The sequence below is a fragment of the Lissotriton vulgaris genome, chromosome 6 (genome assembly GCF_964263255.1).
Source record: "Lissotriton vulgaris chromosome 6, aLisVul1.2, whole genome shotgun sequence".
NCBI lineage: Eukaryota > Metazoa > Chordata > Amphibia > Caudata > Salamandridae > Lissotriton > Lissotriton vulgaris.
Genome location: NC_141694.1, coordinates 197,239,933 through 197,255,164, shown reverse-complemented (window position 1 = coordinate 197,255,164; position 15,232 = coordinate 197,239,933). Strand labels below are relative to the sequence as shown.

Below are 15,232 nucleotides of genomic sequence, written 5' to 3'. Positions count from 1 at the left end.
CCAAGACTCTAGTTTTGCCCAGAGCCGGCTTCTGTTCACACGGTCGAAGGCCGTTGAATAGTCAATAAAGCAACAGAACAGGGGCAGCTTATTCCACATGTTGGCCTTCTTAGCGAGGTACGAAAGCGCTATGATGTTGTCCAGCGTAGAACAGTTAGCCCTGAAGCCAGTCTGTGAGGGCGGGAGTATGCCGTTCTTATCCACCCAAGTTTCCAGGTCCTTAAGTAGAAGGCGGGCATAGACCTTAGCTTCAATGTCAAGGAGGGCTATCAGTCTGTTATTAGCCGGTTTAGAGTGGTCACCTTTTTTGTGAATAGGAAAGAGGATTGATCCTTTCCAGGAAAATGGCAGGGTTGCGGTTGCAAATGTGTGGTTGAATAGAGGAGTAAGTTTGGAAGCGAAGAATGCAGGATCTTTCTTAAAAACCTGTGTGGGGATCCAGTTAGGTCCAGGGGCACCATCGGTTCTGATGGCTTTGATGTGCTTTGCAATCTCCGCCTCCGAGAATTTTCCAGGTCGGGTCGGACTTGATTCTTCGTTGGATGCACTTTCATAGCTGATGGTAGCTGCCGCCGCCTTGGACCACCCGGTGAAGCAGTGAGACATCCGCTTTGGCTCACAGGTGTACAGCCCCTTTGCATACTGTTCCCACACTTTTCCTCCAACACTGTTAACCTTGTGTACGCCTCCTGATGACAAGCTGTTGATGTAGCGCCAGAGCTTGCTATTATCTTTACCTTTAATTATGGAAAACACTGTCAGCCAATTCTGTTCGTTTTCTTTTCAGATCCCAAATGCTCTTTTTGTACTTAGCTCGCAAAACGGCAATGGGGGGCCCCCCTGACGAGTAGATACCTTTCTTTTTTGCTCTCACTGCCTTGTTAAGTGCCTGCTTAGCCAGCTTAAGACTGTGGGTTTTTTGGTGGGCTGGGATGTCATTTTTTTGACCGCTTCTTGATTGGTGAGTGTTGCCCAGGCACTTCAATAAGTCATTGGTCAGTGTTTCCCCATAGGTGTATTATACATTCACTGTCTTGTGGCCTTGGTACTGTCACCCTGTTGGCTACGAATGCATTAAGTCTGTGGCTGAGATTGGTCGACCATTTTATTCTTTTAAGGACTGAGTGATGTTCTTCGCCTGTGGTCATACCAATTACGGCGTAGGGGTCCGCCTGTTCTCGCGTCAGGTTGAATGAGACACGAAGGGGCCTATGGTCGCTTTCGGCTCTGTCGTCCACAGTGAAGTTGCGAAGTGTGTTAGCCAGTCCTGCATTGATGAAGATATAGTCTATAGTGGAGACATTCCTGAAGGTCGGATAGGCGGACCATGCGCAGTTGCCCGTTTTTTGTATCCCGTGGGTGGATTGCAAGTTGTAATTTGCTAAAAGTTCAATCAGTTGAGCTGACTTCCTGCTAGGTGTTGTCATGGGTAGCAGGTCCAGGCCTCTCAGGTTAAAGTCACCGACTATGATTACATCGTGGTGGAAGCAGCTTATTAATAGATCTTCCAGGGCGGTGGTGAATGATTCCAAGCCGTGTGGGGAGTGAAGTTTTGCAGGGTTGAGGTAACAGTTGATTAATAAAAGCGGGCGGGTTGTTTGGTCCGCTCTCAGTCCTTCTATTGAGATAGCTTGTAGGTCAGGTAGCTCCAGAGATAGTTCTTTTACATTAAATTTTCAGGCGTGGCTTACGAAGATTGACAGACCCCCTGACGGGCGACCAAAGATCGTCCTTTTGGTTGCTGATTTGAAATATTCGTGGAAGCCAGCAATTGGTGAAGTGGACCTCGCCCAAGTCTCCTGGATACATAATATGTCCCCCTGTGCGAGATAGTCATGGGTGGCTGTAACCCTGCGGATGTTATTTAATCCTGCAATGTTCCATGAGATGATGCTAAGGTTGCGATCCTGGCCTCTTGATGGCCGTGCGCGACTGGTGTTTTCATATGTGTGGGAGGGGTTAGGAGCCCTGTCTCCATGTGTCCTCCGTGAGGGCCAGTCTTTGCTGAGGACGCTGCACGATGCGCTGCTTTTCTTTTAGCAAGATTTTTATTTTTAGCGGGGATCTAGGCCTCCCTGATTTCAGTCCCCCGTCAGAGCTTGTGGAATTTGTGCCTTTGAGAACAGAGACGGATTGTTGTAGACCATAATGTGGTCTGAGGACGTGCGGATATTTTGGAACCCTGGGGGCGGTGACTTCTATACCCCATTCTGCCAGTTGCGATGCTTCATGGAGGACAGCTTTTTGGGCTTGCTGGTTTGCTAGTCCTACTATGGTGGAGTCACCGTGAGTGTCTGTCTCCAGGCTCTTGAACTTCACCCATTCGATCATCCCCGAGGTGATGTATGCCAGGGAGTCAATGTGGCCGAAGAGTCCTACGATGTTTGACCTGTTCAGGATATCAAAGGACTCCATGGCTATAAATCTGGGGGTGAACAGCAGCTCGTAAATTTCTAGTGGCTTATTTTCTAGAGAGCGCAGTTGTGCCCCTTCACCAGGGGGCATGTGCCTCTGATGAATTGGATGTGCAATGATTGTGTGGCGGTCACCTGGGCACTGTCTGTCTGAGATCGTGATTGGGGGGCTTGCCTCTCTTGGCGGTCCTTGCTGCTCATCATTGATAGCGTTCGGGTGTGGGGGGTTGTTGTATATAGCTCGTGATTGCTGGCTACCTGGTGCCTCAGTTGGTGGACCTACCAGAATGGGCAGTCCCAACTGCGCTCCCAGATACGGAGGGCGGGTTGATTCTATCTTATATTGGGGGAGCCAACCAGTTGGACCATTGATGCTGAAAAGTCCTCGGAAACCACTTGTGAGGGTCGTGGAAGATCCTCCACATTACAATGGCCCTCCGGAGGAGGGATTGAGTGCCTGGGGGCCTCACAAGGGACAGGTGATGCGTCACTGGGCTTAACAGTCTTCAGTGCACGTTTTAGGGTGAAGATAGGAAAGGGTGTTTTGAGAGTACTTTCAGTTATAGTGGTGCCGGAAGTTATTATGGCTGGTGGTATGATCCTGCTTTTGGTTTTAAGTTTCTTTAGTTGTTTCTTTAGTCTTTTTTTTGCTCTCCGTGACAGCGGTGCATTTGCGCCAGCCGATGCGCATTTGGCTTTTTCCGAGAGAGGAACGCTGACGGATGAGTCGTCGCTTTCGTGGCAGGGTCCAAAACCACAAGGTCCCCGCTTCCTTGTTCTGGCATGGTGAGCTTACTGCATGGCACTGCCAACGAACCTTTTGGTGAGCTGCTGACCGTGGTGCAGGGATCGTTCACTACATCGTGCACTCTCGTTAAAGCTGGTGGCTTTTGAGCCAACTGTATTTGAGGGGACCTCTCTCCAAGGCCCTTGGCTGATGCGAGCATATCTTTTAGAACTTCGGGTAGGCTTGCCCATTTTTCTATAATGGCGGCACCAGAGTTGATGTTGGCCGCGTGGGCTTCAAATAGCACCTCTAACTTTGCTAGTTTGTCGTCTTGGTGAACTAAGTGCTGGGCGATTGAGTGCAGGAGATCAACTTGAACCTCCATCTTTGTGGACTGCCACAATAAGGCCCTAGCCATGGTGTCCTGAACTTCTCTTATTATGGACAGGTTTAATTCTTTGATCGTGACCTCATCAACTGAGTCTTGATGTTGTGTTAGGCCCAAGGGGCTCCATGCCTCCGTCTGCTGCGATCTCCTGGGATTAATTCTGGCTGAGTATATGGGGGTATCTTCTAGTGTGCGCTCTATTGAGTGTTCTAGTTTTTGCAGGAACTATGCCGTTAGCGCGGCCATACCCGGAGTGATCGTCTCCGTTGTTGCCCGGGGTGTCACTGGCGTGCATAGGTGCATCCCAGGGCTCGTTGGGGGAGAGGGTGCGGTGCCCGTGTTTTGCTTTGCGCTACCTGTCTCCTCCTGTACACCCTCGGTGGTACTCCTGTGAACTTCAGCTAGGATCCTTAACGGGCTTTTCGCTCTGGCAGTAGAATGAGGTAGGGCTTCCTGGCTTCGAGCGTCTTCCGGGCTTTGGGCTTTTCTGGAGTCTGCAGGCTCGTAAGAGTAACTGCGGGAATGGTCTTGCTTCGATATTCGCAACCTCGATGTGCCACTGCCCTCGGGTCCTTGTAGACTCCCGTCCGTGGCTATCAGGCCACTGGGGGCCTGAAAGAATAGGGTGATGAGACCCTGTGGGAGGGATTTGCCCGGGACTGAGTCCTGAGAATTTTGGAAGTTGGTACCGTTAGTGCTCCTAGTTGTCCTTCTTAGTGCCGTGTTTTCAGGGTTCGCCTCCGCCCCAACCTCCTCCTCCTCCTTCGTACTAGTCTTGATTTTTTTAAGCGTCATCCTTTGAACACCTTTAGGCACCGTAAGCTAGGGCTGTGTGATGTGAGGGGGTGGTAGGGTCCACTTGCTTGTATTCCTGGTTATTGAGGTGACTCTCCTGTGGGGGCCTTGAGCTTATTGTATTAGTCTAAGGAAAGTTACTAGCTCTCCGCGTGAGCAGTGCTCTACTGGGCAGCCTCTTTTTCAGGGGGAGAGGGCGGCGCAAGCGGAGCACACAGGGGGACCGCAGGCTGGGAGACCTAGTCAGGCAGCCCCTTGGTCCGCACCCTCGGCTCTTACTTTGCGACTACCTCTAATGGCTGCCACGCTCGCTGCTGCCACTTACCTCCACGCTGGCTGCTCGGTTAACCTCCAAAACTCCAGGCTCTCCGGTGGCTCCGGTACACGCTCCGATTCACACTCCGGAAAATACCAAAAGGCCAAAGATCCAAAAGGCACCCGACAGCTGCCTCAACTATGGATGCTGTGGCCCCGCACGTCAAGCTCACAGCTCTGTTACAGGCTTCTGGGCTTTGCGTCCTCAGCGCAGAAATAGCTAACAGTAGGTCAGCGGGACAGCACAGTTTCCCTTGTTCTGTCCACACTGGGGTCGGTACCGGGAGCTAAAGAGGATAGTAGCGCTCACTCTGTGCTATCTGCTGACTTCACCAGTCACTGCACCATGTAGGGCCCCTCACATGCATTTTTTTTGTACAACAGATGAGGAGCACAGTACTTCCTGCAGGCCAAAAGTACTTCACTTTCTTTTTATTAAAAGAGAAAAGAACATTCCAGTCCTTTCCCTGCTTTAGGGAGGAGAAGCCACTGCAGGCCGTTCTATCCCACACACATCAAGGGCAGCGCACAGTTTGCTATTCTGGGTTGGGCTGAGCCGAGTCCGCAGTCTCGCCGTGCCGTGCTGTTCTGCCTTCTCGGCGCTGAAGGACTCTGCCTTAACTTGCAGCTCCAGCCGCGTTCACAGACACCCCCCGGCACGGCCGCACTCAGTCACGCTCAGGAGATCCCCCGTGAGTCCCACCTGCATCGGCAAACACTTGCGGCACAGCCGGCCACGCTCACAGGGTCTCCTACCGTGCTAGCAGCGCTTGCGGCAGAGGAGCAAGGAGCCTCTGCCAATCACTCCAACGGGGCGGCCGCTTCCGCCGCTCACCTGTCCTGCTCGGCACTTTGGCGCTTCGCCCCACCGGCAGGCTGGAAGGCTGGGAGGCAGGCAGTCAACAGGCAAGTCCAGCAGGCGTCAGGCAGCGCTCGGGCGCACAGGAGAGCACGGGAGAGTACAGGTGAACAGGTGAACTCGGCAACACCGGCGGCGGCAGCTTCTGGCGTCTGTCATTTATTGGTATGTTATTGCCATTTTATTTACCGTGAGTCTCCCACTCCGACGACGGGGAATATTCAAGCATGTGAATCTATGAAAGACACCAATACTGTAGAACCACCTTTTTACAGGTAAGTAACAATTGTTCATTTGTGAAATGTTATATTCTAAATATGTATTTTAATGTAGTTTATATTGCACACAAAAATATATTTTATTCAAAAAATAACAGCTGACAAATTTTGAGCATTTTTATAGTTAGTCATGTCATACTTCAAATAAGAAGTTGTTTATAATGCAGACTATATTTCTATTAGTGTGGGAAACCTTATTTTCAAGAAAGCTCTAGGTTCACCAAAGAGACATTACAATGTGGTGGAGGGATATAGTACTCTCAAGCCCCTTCCACGTACAATAGCTTAAAAATTATTTAAGTGGTCAGTGAGAAAGATAAAGCTATCTGATGCAAGATCTGAAAAGAGAGGCAAGTACACAGCCTTCCAGTCCATCTGAGACGATAAAGGTCCCAAACATGGAACTGAGCACGTGAGTACTCTAAAGGATGGTGCTGCCAGCCTATGCTCAAATGCACTGGGAAGCACTCTTTCACCATTTCGTATAAGTGACAAACATATCATCAATAGAAATGAATACGATGGCAGAGGACATATGAGAAGGTTGTGTAATTTACTGTAATTATCACATTTATTTATAGGAATACAAAACAAAATATATTGCTCATCGTTCAACATTTTAAAAGGGGGAGCTGTGTGCAGCAGGTCATAAAATTAAATCTGAAGCTCTCTTCCATCATTCTTCCTATTTTACACCAAGAATTATTTGAATACTTACCAAAAAGGGAAACGATCATCTTCAGCCCTTCCAAGCGTGGAGTCGCGTATATGTTCATATGCAACCATTCTTACGCCAGAGTACACTAAGAAAATAACATTGCATTCAGTTATTTCACATTTTGTTCTGATTATGAAAAGATTACACAATATGTCTTTCACTGCCCATTCTGTAACGCTGCTTTCATGGGAACTCTTTTTAACCTCAATCATTGCTGAGCCATTCTCCTATGAAAACAAAACTATTGAAAACTATCAGGAAGGGCAGACGGGAAAGCGAAATTATAAACTTAGAACATTCTAGCCGGGCTTCTGCACCACCCAGTGCTGCAGAAATAGCAGACAGGGGTGGTCAAAGGTTTATGGAGATATAGTGGATTTCCGCAGATGATGCAACTTCATCAGATACCAGGCAGTGCAAGAATCAACGACCACAAAACAATAGGCTAAGCCATGAATAACGTTAGTTGCAGAAGGAGGAAAATTATAAAATAGCAAAACAAAGACTGAAGGTGGAAATAGTAACATTCTGGCACAAATCCAAATTAATCATTAACCATACGTGAATGATCATCAAATGTTAGAAAATAATCTGTTTGGTATTAAAAATTAATTTAACTGAGGGGCGTGATCAAACAGAGTTGGGGATTAGTACCCACTAGCCAGGTAGTTAGAGGTCTAAAAACCAACCAGTACTCTATGCATAAACTGGAATCATGTACCGAGTTGGCCTGGGTACAATTTAAATGACACCCTCGTAATTTGCATAATTCCGCATTATACTTGTTAAGCTAAATTACCGAAATTACAGCACTCTGCGCCATCATGTGCGGTTTGTGGCAACATGTTTAACATGTTTAAAGCAGGTGCACAAAAGTAATGTGAATGTGAATGTGAGCTGCTGTTGCTCGTATCACTTGTGAACTTTGCACTATTTTTACAGCAAAATGTATCAAGGATGTATATGCGCTAAAATATTGCCCTGAATGACAGATTAACTATGCGATAAGTCATTTTCCCAAAATTGTACTTAATTATGTAAAAGGAAACTACGGGAATTTTGCACAGCCCTAGTACTCATAAGTAGAAAGTGAATAGTTTACTATTAGGAGGTTCAGCTCTCCAGCAGGGCCGGACTGGGAACCCAATAAAGCCCTGGCATGTTTGTCGGACCACTCTCTGAGGAGTGGGGGAGGTTTGAATGTGTGAAGCACTACTGCTTTTGTTATTGGGTGCCGATATAGCAGCAGAACTGCACAACCGGCCCCTAGTAACAAAACTGGCCCCCACTGTGAGAAGTTGGCCCGATATGCAGTGCTCACTATTCTAGTGATCACTATGCATCAGTCCAAACGACCCTTATGGTGATTGGTTGTAAGTCAACCTTAGACCAGCTATCCCTAGTAGCGTGGATACGAGCAGTCTTCGGGCTAAACTCTAGAGGGCGTGTTAAGCCAGCTGTTATACCATCACATACCCCTTGAACATCAAGTGAAAGGACACCACACAAGTGTTATGAAAATAAACAGTGTATTTATTAGAATTACAACCAGAGCCCAATTCACACGATTCCACGCACTCTGCCTTCAGGATTGTCAAGGCCTGCCATAGGAGTGGCTGATAGGAATTCGGGTGTCCATTTGAGGGTTAGATATAGGTATACTATATCTAAAGCAAAGGGCGAGTACGCCCCGTTGCCCCAGCTGTCGCGCAGCCAGTTGTGTCAGATTTAGATGGCCATCCAGGGGTGGCATAATACATGCTTCAGCCCCTGGTAGGCCCTGGGTACACCGATGCCCTGAGTTACAGGGTCTGACAAGGTGGCCCAGTTCCAATTGGGTAGTGCACCTAAGGTACACATCAATTTAGCGAGAGAACAGCTAGGCTGTGGGTCTGATTGGCAGGCCCACAGCCCGAGAAAGTCGTAAACCAGTGAAACAAAAGCAAAAAATCTGGGTGATCATAGGATTGCAGACCCTACTCTCCTACACCCACCCTTCTAGCCTCCACGGGAAACGTCCAATGCCCGCTATGGCGAGTCCGGCCCTGCTCGCCGGCCTTCTACACATCACTCTGTTTGAATGATTTGCTGATGATGTCAGCAGTCTGCATCTGAGGTCTAGGGGTTTGTGTAGCTCGATCAAGATGAGCATCTAGAAAAGTGCCCCCACTCCCTCCCCCTCAAAATTGCATACAATACGCGATGTGTGTTACATATATTTTGGAGGGTGGTGAAGACCAAGGGGTGTTAGGGGCATAAGCATTGGCTAGGGATAATTCTAGGTCAGAGGTCTTCAAACTGTGGTGCACGGCTCTCTGACTGTCCATGGGCGTCTTCCCATGAGGAAGCAAATGCTTCAGTAAGTACTTGTAAATGAAGATGGACCGTAAGCACAGCGTTGCTTATTTTGGTGCTTTTTCTGGCTATCTTCATTTCCAAGCAGCAGTTGAAGGGCACACAATAAGGTATGAGAACTGTGATTCTGAACGTGGTGGCAAAGTCAATGACTAAAAAGAACAAAATATTCTGTAACTATTTTGGTTTTTTTTCCTCTTCGGGTAACTGCAGACAAAATACTGCACACACCTTAGGTCAAACTAACCTATTACTTTATGAAATCTCAATTTGTTAATGCAGGCATTGTAGATATCGGTGTGGGAGGCCAAAGCCACATAACGAAATCCTGGTTGGCGCAGTGGTGAGCAAGGACTTGTGCATTTATAGTGCTACGAAGTTCCAGCTTATAACAGAAAACACTGAATATGAAAGTAATTATTTTAATACTGTATTACACACAGTTTAAGATAGGCTGGCAGACAATGATTTAATGTTTAAAATGAAACAAGTGCTTTCAACTTTCAAGGTATATTTTAGTAAGGGGTAATCAGGCAGCACATAGTGCAAGCAGGTTTATAAGCTTCTATTAAAAGGCCACTTTCATAACTCAAGACACTCATGTCACTTTTTACAAAGAATAAATCCTTTTCATCATGAAACTTCAAGTGACTCCGTCAATTATAATCCATACTGGCTCCCAAGCAGCCTTTACATTTGGTGATTAACCAATTACATACCTTTACATTTCCTTCTGGTAGCAGGCACCTCGGGTGAGAAAGCCAACATCTTCTTTAGCTCTCTGTCCATCTCTCAGCTTTACAGCACGATACCTTCATCCCCTCTCCTTTTATTTTCACCCAGAGGCCCTTCAAGGTCCAAATTAAGCATTCAGAGATGGTTGTTCTTAAACATAAACCATGGGCACTGTGTTTTAATAAAACAAGAAATTTCCTAGGCATGTCGTTCCCCATGGATTCCAACCACGTCGACATGCAGATGTGCTTTCAGGTGAGTTGAGGGGTGGCAAGGAGGCCAGCAGGGTTGAATTTAGAAGCAGAGCCCTGACCGTCCAGACCCCTGGCACCTTAAAGTAATGGCTCACATCCATGGATAGGGTCAAAGACATGGCCCACAGGAAGGGGTGCTAATTTCTTCACTGACATACAGACAGGGGCAGCTTTCTCAGAGAGATGCCGGTGGCAAAATATGGACCTCTTATTTTAAAGAAAGGGCCATCGCTACCACTAGTGAAGCAGGTGCAGTGGCACTGGGACCAAAAAGTGGAGTATGTTCCCATTTCCTTGCTAGGATTAAGGCCCAGCGTATCCGTGATGCTCAGGCCCAAGCAATATGAACGGGGGTAAGCGAAATTGAAGATTGTTTTCTTACTTTATTACTCAAAGGGGCAGACAGCCGATTTTGACCCTCAGGCCTAGGAGTGACGATTGTTTGGGGTGGGCAGAGAAGGAAGACTGCTTTGTAAGGCTGTAGGTATCATTGTTGATGCAGGCACAGTGGCACACACCAAGGCCCAGGGTTGCGAGGGGCCAACAAAACCCAAGTTATATCTGTTTTACTATATTTCCTTGCTTGCCTTAGGCCTAGCTCAGTGCAACCTTGCTGTGCCATTGCTGCTTTGCGCCTCAGATTGGGCCTCAGAAGTTACAGAGAAAGGGATGGGGCAAGATCGGTGGCCATGTTTTCAACAAAGTGCAGATGGAACAGCCCGCATTACAAGGCAGTAGCCATCATTAGTAAAGCAGGTAAAGGGGCACTGGGGCTCACTGCATCACAATCATGGCTGTTTTACATACCAAAAGAGATATTGGGCATTGCTAGCATTAGAACTGAAAATCCCTTGACACTAAGTGGGGGCAACGCGTGGGAGCTTATCTTTTCTAAAAAGGACAAAGAATCTGTTTCAGGATTTAAATGATGGTCTGGCGGGGAACGGGCAAAAGAGCAGAGAAGACAGCTCGAGATTCAGGGCTGCAGTTATCATTTGTGCAGTGTGTGCAGTTGTTTTGGGGGCAAAGGATTATAAGGAGCTCACAAAATTATTTGAGGCAGGGTTTTTCAGCTCAATTTCTATTTTTGTTTGATGTATTTGCTCTTTTATAATTTTCACATTTAGTGCAGATTTTGGACTGCAGAAAAGTAGCCCTGATATTATCTCATAAGTCCCACTCTGTGCGCTCAGCACCACCACTCCTGCTCTCCCATGTCGTGCCTTACAGTTTGGAGAGGGGCCCCCGACTTCAAAACATTTTTCTTAATGGAGGGGAAGGGTCACAGCAAATCATTTTGAAGACCTCTCTATTAGGTCATCCAGTTTTCCCAACACTATAAGTCTGTTTTCCCCATGTGCTGAATGCATAATCTGGCAGGGGACTGCATAGGGCAAGTTTACACAGCTTTTTTCTAACTTCTAGGAATTATTTCCTCGCTTCAGGGCATCTATTGTAAAGTCATTATAAGAGAGGGTAGCCCCCACATGCTGTAGATCAGATCTAGACGTAGCTAGGCACAAAACACCATCTCTGTCTCAGTAGTTTAACCCCTTCGACGCTAATGACAAAGCCAGCTCGTCATGGGCGTTACCTGCGCTGCGCGGATGACGAGCTGGCTTTGTCACGTTACGCGGGATTTTTGAAAATGCCGCGCACAGCGGGAAAAGCCGCCGCAGCGATGCGGTTAAGTAAAGGTATGAGGGCCAGCAACCAATAGCTTTGTTCGATAAAGAACACCTCTTAGAAGGATTCCTGCCAAAGACTGTGCACAGCAACTATTCAAACAATTTATCCAGGTCATCAAGAAGCGAGACCCTCTACAACAGAGCTGGCAAGCTGCACCTCACCACGACTCCTATCCTCCGCCCATGGGAGTCCCCAAGACTCGTCCAGGTGACCAGACAGACTCACCGGCTGTGCCTCCACACAGGCAAGACCCCCGTCAAGTATTGGCAGATACAATGAGCGGTTATGTCAATTTGTACTGACTTTTTGCAATATAACCTTTCTTCAGTGCTATGGGAGGGAGCTAAAAGTTGGTAGGTGACCCTAGGCCACCAATGAAAGGGGATTCTTGCGGATGTTAACTACTTGGGCGAAGGAGTGCTCTGCTTAAAATGCAGTTTTATCGTATGGCAGTCTTGCGCCCCCCTCAGACACAGTTTATAACCTCACTAGATATAAAAGAAGAACCTTGACAAACCTAACAAACAACCATGAAATTATCATCTAACCAGTAGACTATGGTAGAGGTTTAGTAGTACAAGACGCAATTAGTTAACTAAAACAATGCTTCAGTTTCTTGTCAGATGAAAATGCTATCGAAAACTCCCATGAAATGGTAGAACAACCGCAGTTAGAGAAACCCAAGTCCGGGTTAAGGAAGACAGGAGGCAAGGATAGTTAGTCAAACAGGAGGGCAAAATCCACTGCACATAACATCCCACTATCCCATAGACGGACTACCTTCCAAAAAGCTACAAGAACAGACCAACTCCAGAAGGGCAAATAGTGCGAGGCATTGGTTCACCACTGGAACCATTAGCTTAATTTGTAGACCACTAGCTCAGTTTGTAGATCACTATCTCCACCACCGGTTAAGAAGATGGCATCTTTTTTAAAGGATGTGAAGGAAAAAGCTAAACCGCTACAAATTAGGAAAGGATCACACAGAACCTGGTGAAGGACCATTGATACAACCATACTTTGGGAAGGGCTGAAATATGCTCACCTAGCTGTATAAGGTAACGGTGAAATAAACAATACTACAAGCTCTACTTTAATTAAGATTTAAATTTGTATAAAATAGGGCTACCTCAAGAAAAATCTCAAATCCGTCCCTTTCTCAATAACATTTTAAACCTTCATGACCCTTCACAAATCCAATAACAATGCTCCCAATTACGAGCTCTGGATCAGCCCGCCAAATACCAACTAGAGCTGGTGGAGAGCACACCTATAACGAAACATGCCTGGTAGTGTGGGTTGCATCCTTTATTAAAAATACTTCCTAAACACCTTTATTTCTGAATGTATCATTAATCTCTGGAAGAGCGTCAAAAACGACTCTACAAACTAAAAATAAAATCTTTATTTAATAGATCCTGCTACGATCAGGTTGGCTAGAGAAACCCCTAGCTACATGCGCACACAAATACATTCCAATGCATCAGCTGTCATTTCATCTTTCTAATTTACCATTCCAGGGTGTTAGATACCTAACTTGGAGAGGTAACTTGAAGAAATATAATAAGTGTGTGTAAGTGTTTTGTTTAGAAAGGAGTTGCTACCCAGCACAGTGTAGCTGCAAGTCCCTCCAAAAAAAGAAAAAGAATATACATTAAGGGGTGGGGGAGTAACAGCGTAGTGGATAAGGGATTGGAAGGGGAGGTGAAAAGGTAGATGCCACTGGGCAATGGAACCAATGTGGATCGGAGAAAGTAGCAATGGAAAAGATAAGGGAGGGCTTGACTAAAAAAAAATTTTTTTTTAAAACCAGGGATGAGGTAATAACAGACGAGCTTGGGATGGGCCAGCACTGAGACGGTGGGTGAAGGCTCTAGAAATGTGAAGGGGGCAGCCGCATGTGAGAGAGACATTAAAGAAGCACAAGCACACCCAAAGAGTGCTGACAGAAAAATATAAAAGCAGTTCCTTGATGTGAAGCCATGGAAGGCTACAAGTCATCCATATAGAGAAATACAAAAAGAGGAAGGAAAGCCCGCTGAATAAGCAGCAAGGAAATGAAAATGAGAAGAAATATAACCAATTGTAAGAAATGCGCTCTCCCAAAGTCTACTCTTATTGTTGATATTCTTCACAATAGGTCTTCAACAAAAGCAGTAACTGTTCATACTGCATGTGACCCGTGTGGTTGTAGAAGGTTAACCACTTCTGCAGTGGGTACTGTTTCAGTTGTAAGTAAGCCTGTCTAAAACACTAAGACAGCAGGCATCTGCCAGCATAGTATATAGTTTAATAAGCTTTTTAACTTTTCCCTATTTTTTAACTATTGTAAAGTATAGACAAAGTAGAAACTTTATCTTGAAAAAGTAGTAAAAATATATGTATGTTAGATATTAAAGTAAATTAATTGTATAATTTTGAATTAAATATTAAAATAAAATAAATGCATAATACATAATATTTGTAATTCATTTAAATAGTTAAACATCACTTCCTATGAGTTTTTATTTTAAGCCTCTACCACAATTAGTTTCTATAGGAGGGTGGTGCAGTACCAGTGATTGACCATGTGTGGTGCTAGGCTTACTACTACGGTTTTGGGTCCCTTTTTGGTAATAGTAGCTTTAGAAGTGCAGTTTGTGAACAGCAACGGGCTTCCTCTTTTGCAGGTTGATGCATGTCCCTAAATCCCTCCCTAACCCCCTCCTTACTTCTCCCCAAACCTCTCCCTTCTGGAGCAAATGACAGGTGAAAGGTAGGGCAGGTGCACGTGTGCTCCCTGCACACGTAGTGAAGAACCTCCATGTGTGCTTTCACTACCTATTAGGTTTGCTCTCCCGTTTGGTTAACATGGGGGAATGGCTGAGATTACCTTAAGCCGCAGTTGTGACTTACAGTGAGGCAGCCTCATGGTGTTACGATCATTGGATTCACAAGGAGAAATCCGCCCTAATGGTAAGGGTGGATTTTTCATTGATAGCTTAGAAATGTCACTTCTAATAAAGTGGGCATTTCTCTGAGCTACACTCTTTGGTGTGCCTTTTAGTTTGACTCCAGTTTACTGAAGAGGCAAAGGGGAGCACATCTGTGCATTCCCCAGAAACAGCTATAAACATTGGGCATGCATCTGGAACGTCAGACCTCTGCAATTTGAGGACTTGGCTGAATAGATTGGGCGGAGATGTTTTGACACTTGGACTATGGAAAGCCAGATTATGGCCCCATTAAAGGTTAAGATCTGCATTCTAAGGACTCATAGCAGACAGGACTGAAGTTTATGGGATACAACTGTGGTTTAAAGGGAGACTCTCTGACCCACCCCCACCTTCAAAGGCACACTATAGTATAACTATGGGTGACATACTTCAGCAAGGCAGAGATTCGCTTGCGGGATGTAGGACCAGACATCCTGGTCTGCGTGGTGCACACTGCCAAAGGAATTTGTTGGGCACACGAAGGAGACTGCCATTGGAAGGAACCATGCACCCTGCCTGAATAGTAGCTGACTGAGTGGCGCCCTGAAGTGTGCTCTCCAAGGGCTTGTTTGCTTGCCATCTGTTCTTTGTGGAGGTGTAAGGGACATCCATCAAAGACTTCCTGTGAGGGACCTATACCGTCTATGTGTTTCACGTGGAGAACGGTGCCCTCTCAAGCACTATTTTGTCTGCTGGATCCTGACTGTAGAGCGGGGTGAGCGTGGAACTA

At 46.3% G+C, this 15,232-nt stretch overlaps 1 protein-coding gene across 2 annotated transcripts in view; it reads right to left on the bottom strand.

Annotated features, from left to right (window-relative positions):
- SLC25A27 (solute carrier family 25 member 27) overlaps nt 1-15,232 on the bottom strand; it is a 174,840-nt gene that overhangs the window by 149,958 nt on the left and 9,650 nt on the right. For both annotated transcript variants that reach the window (XM_086926237.1, XM_086926238.1), the window contains exon 3: nt 6,495-6,579. In XM_086926237.1, the coding sequence (XP_086782363.1) occupies nt 6,495-6,579 (85 nt within the window). The remainder of the gene's footprint in view (nt 1-6,494; nt 6,580-15,232) is intronic.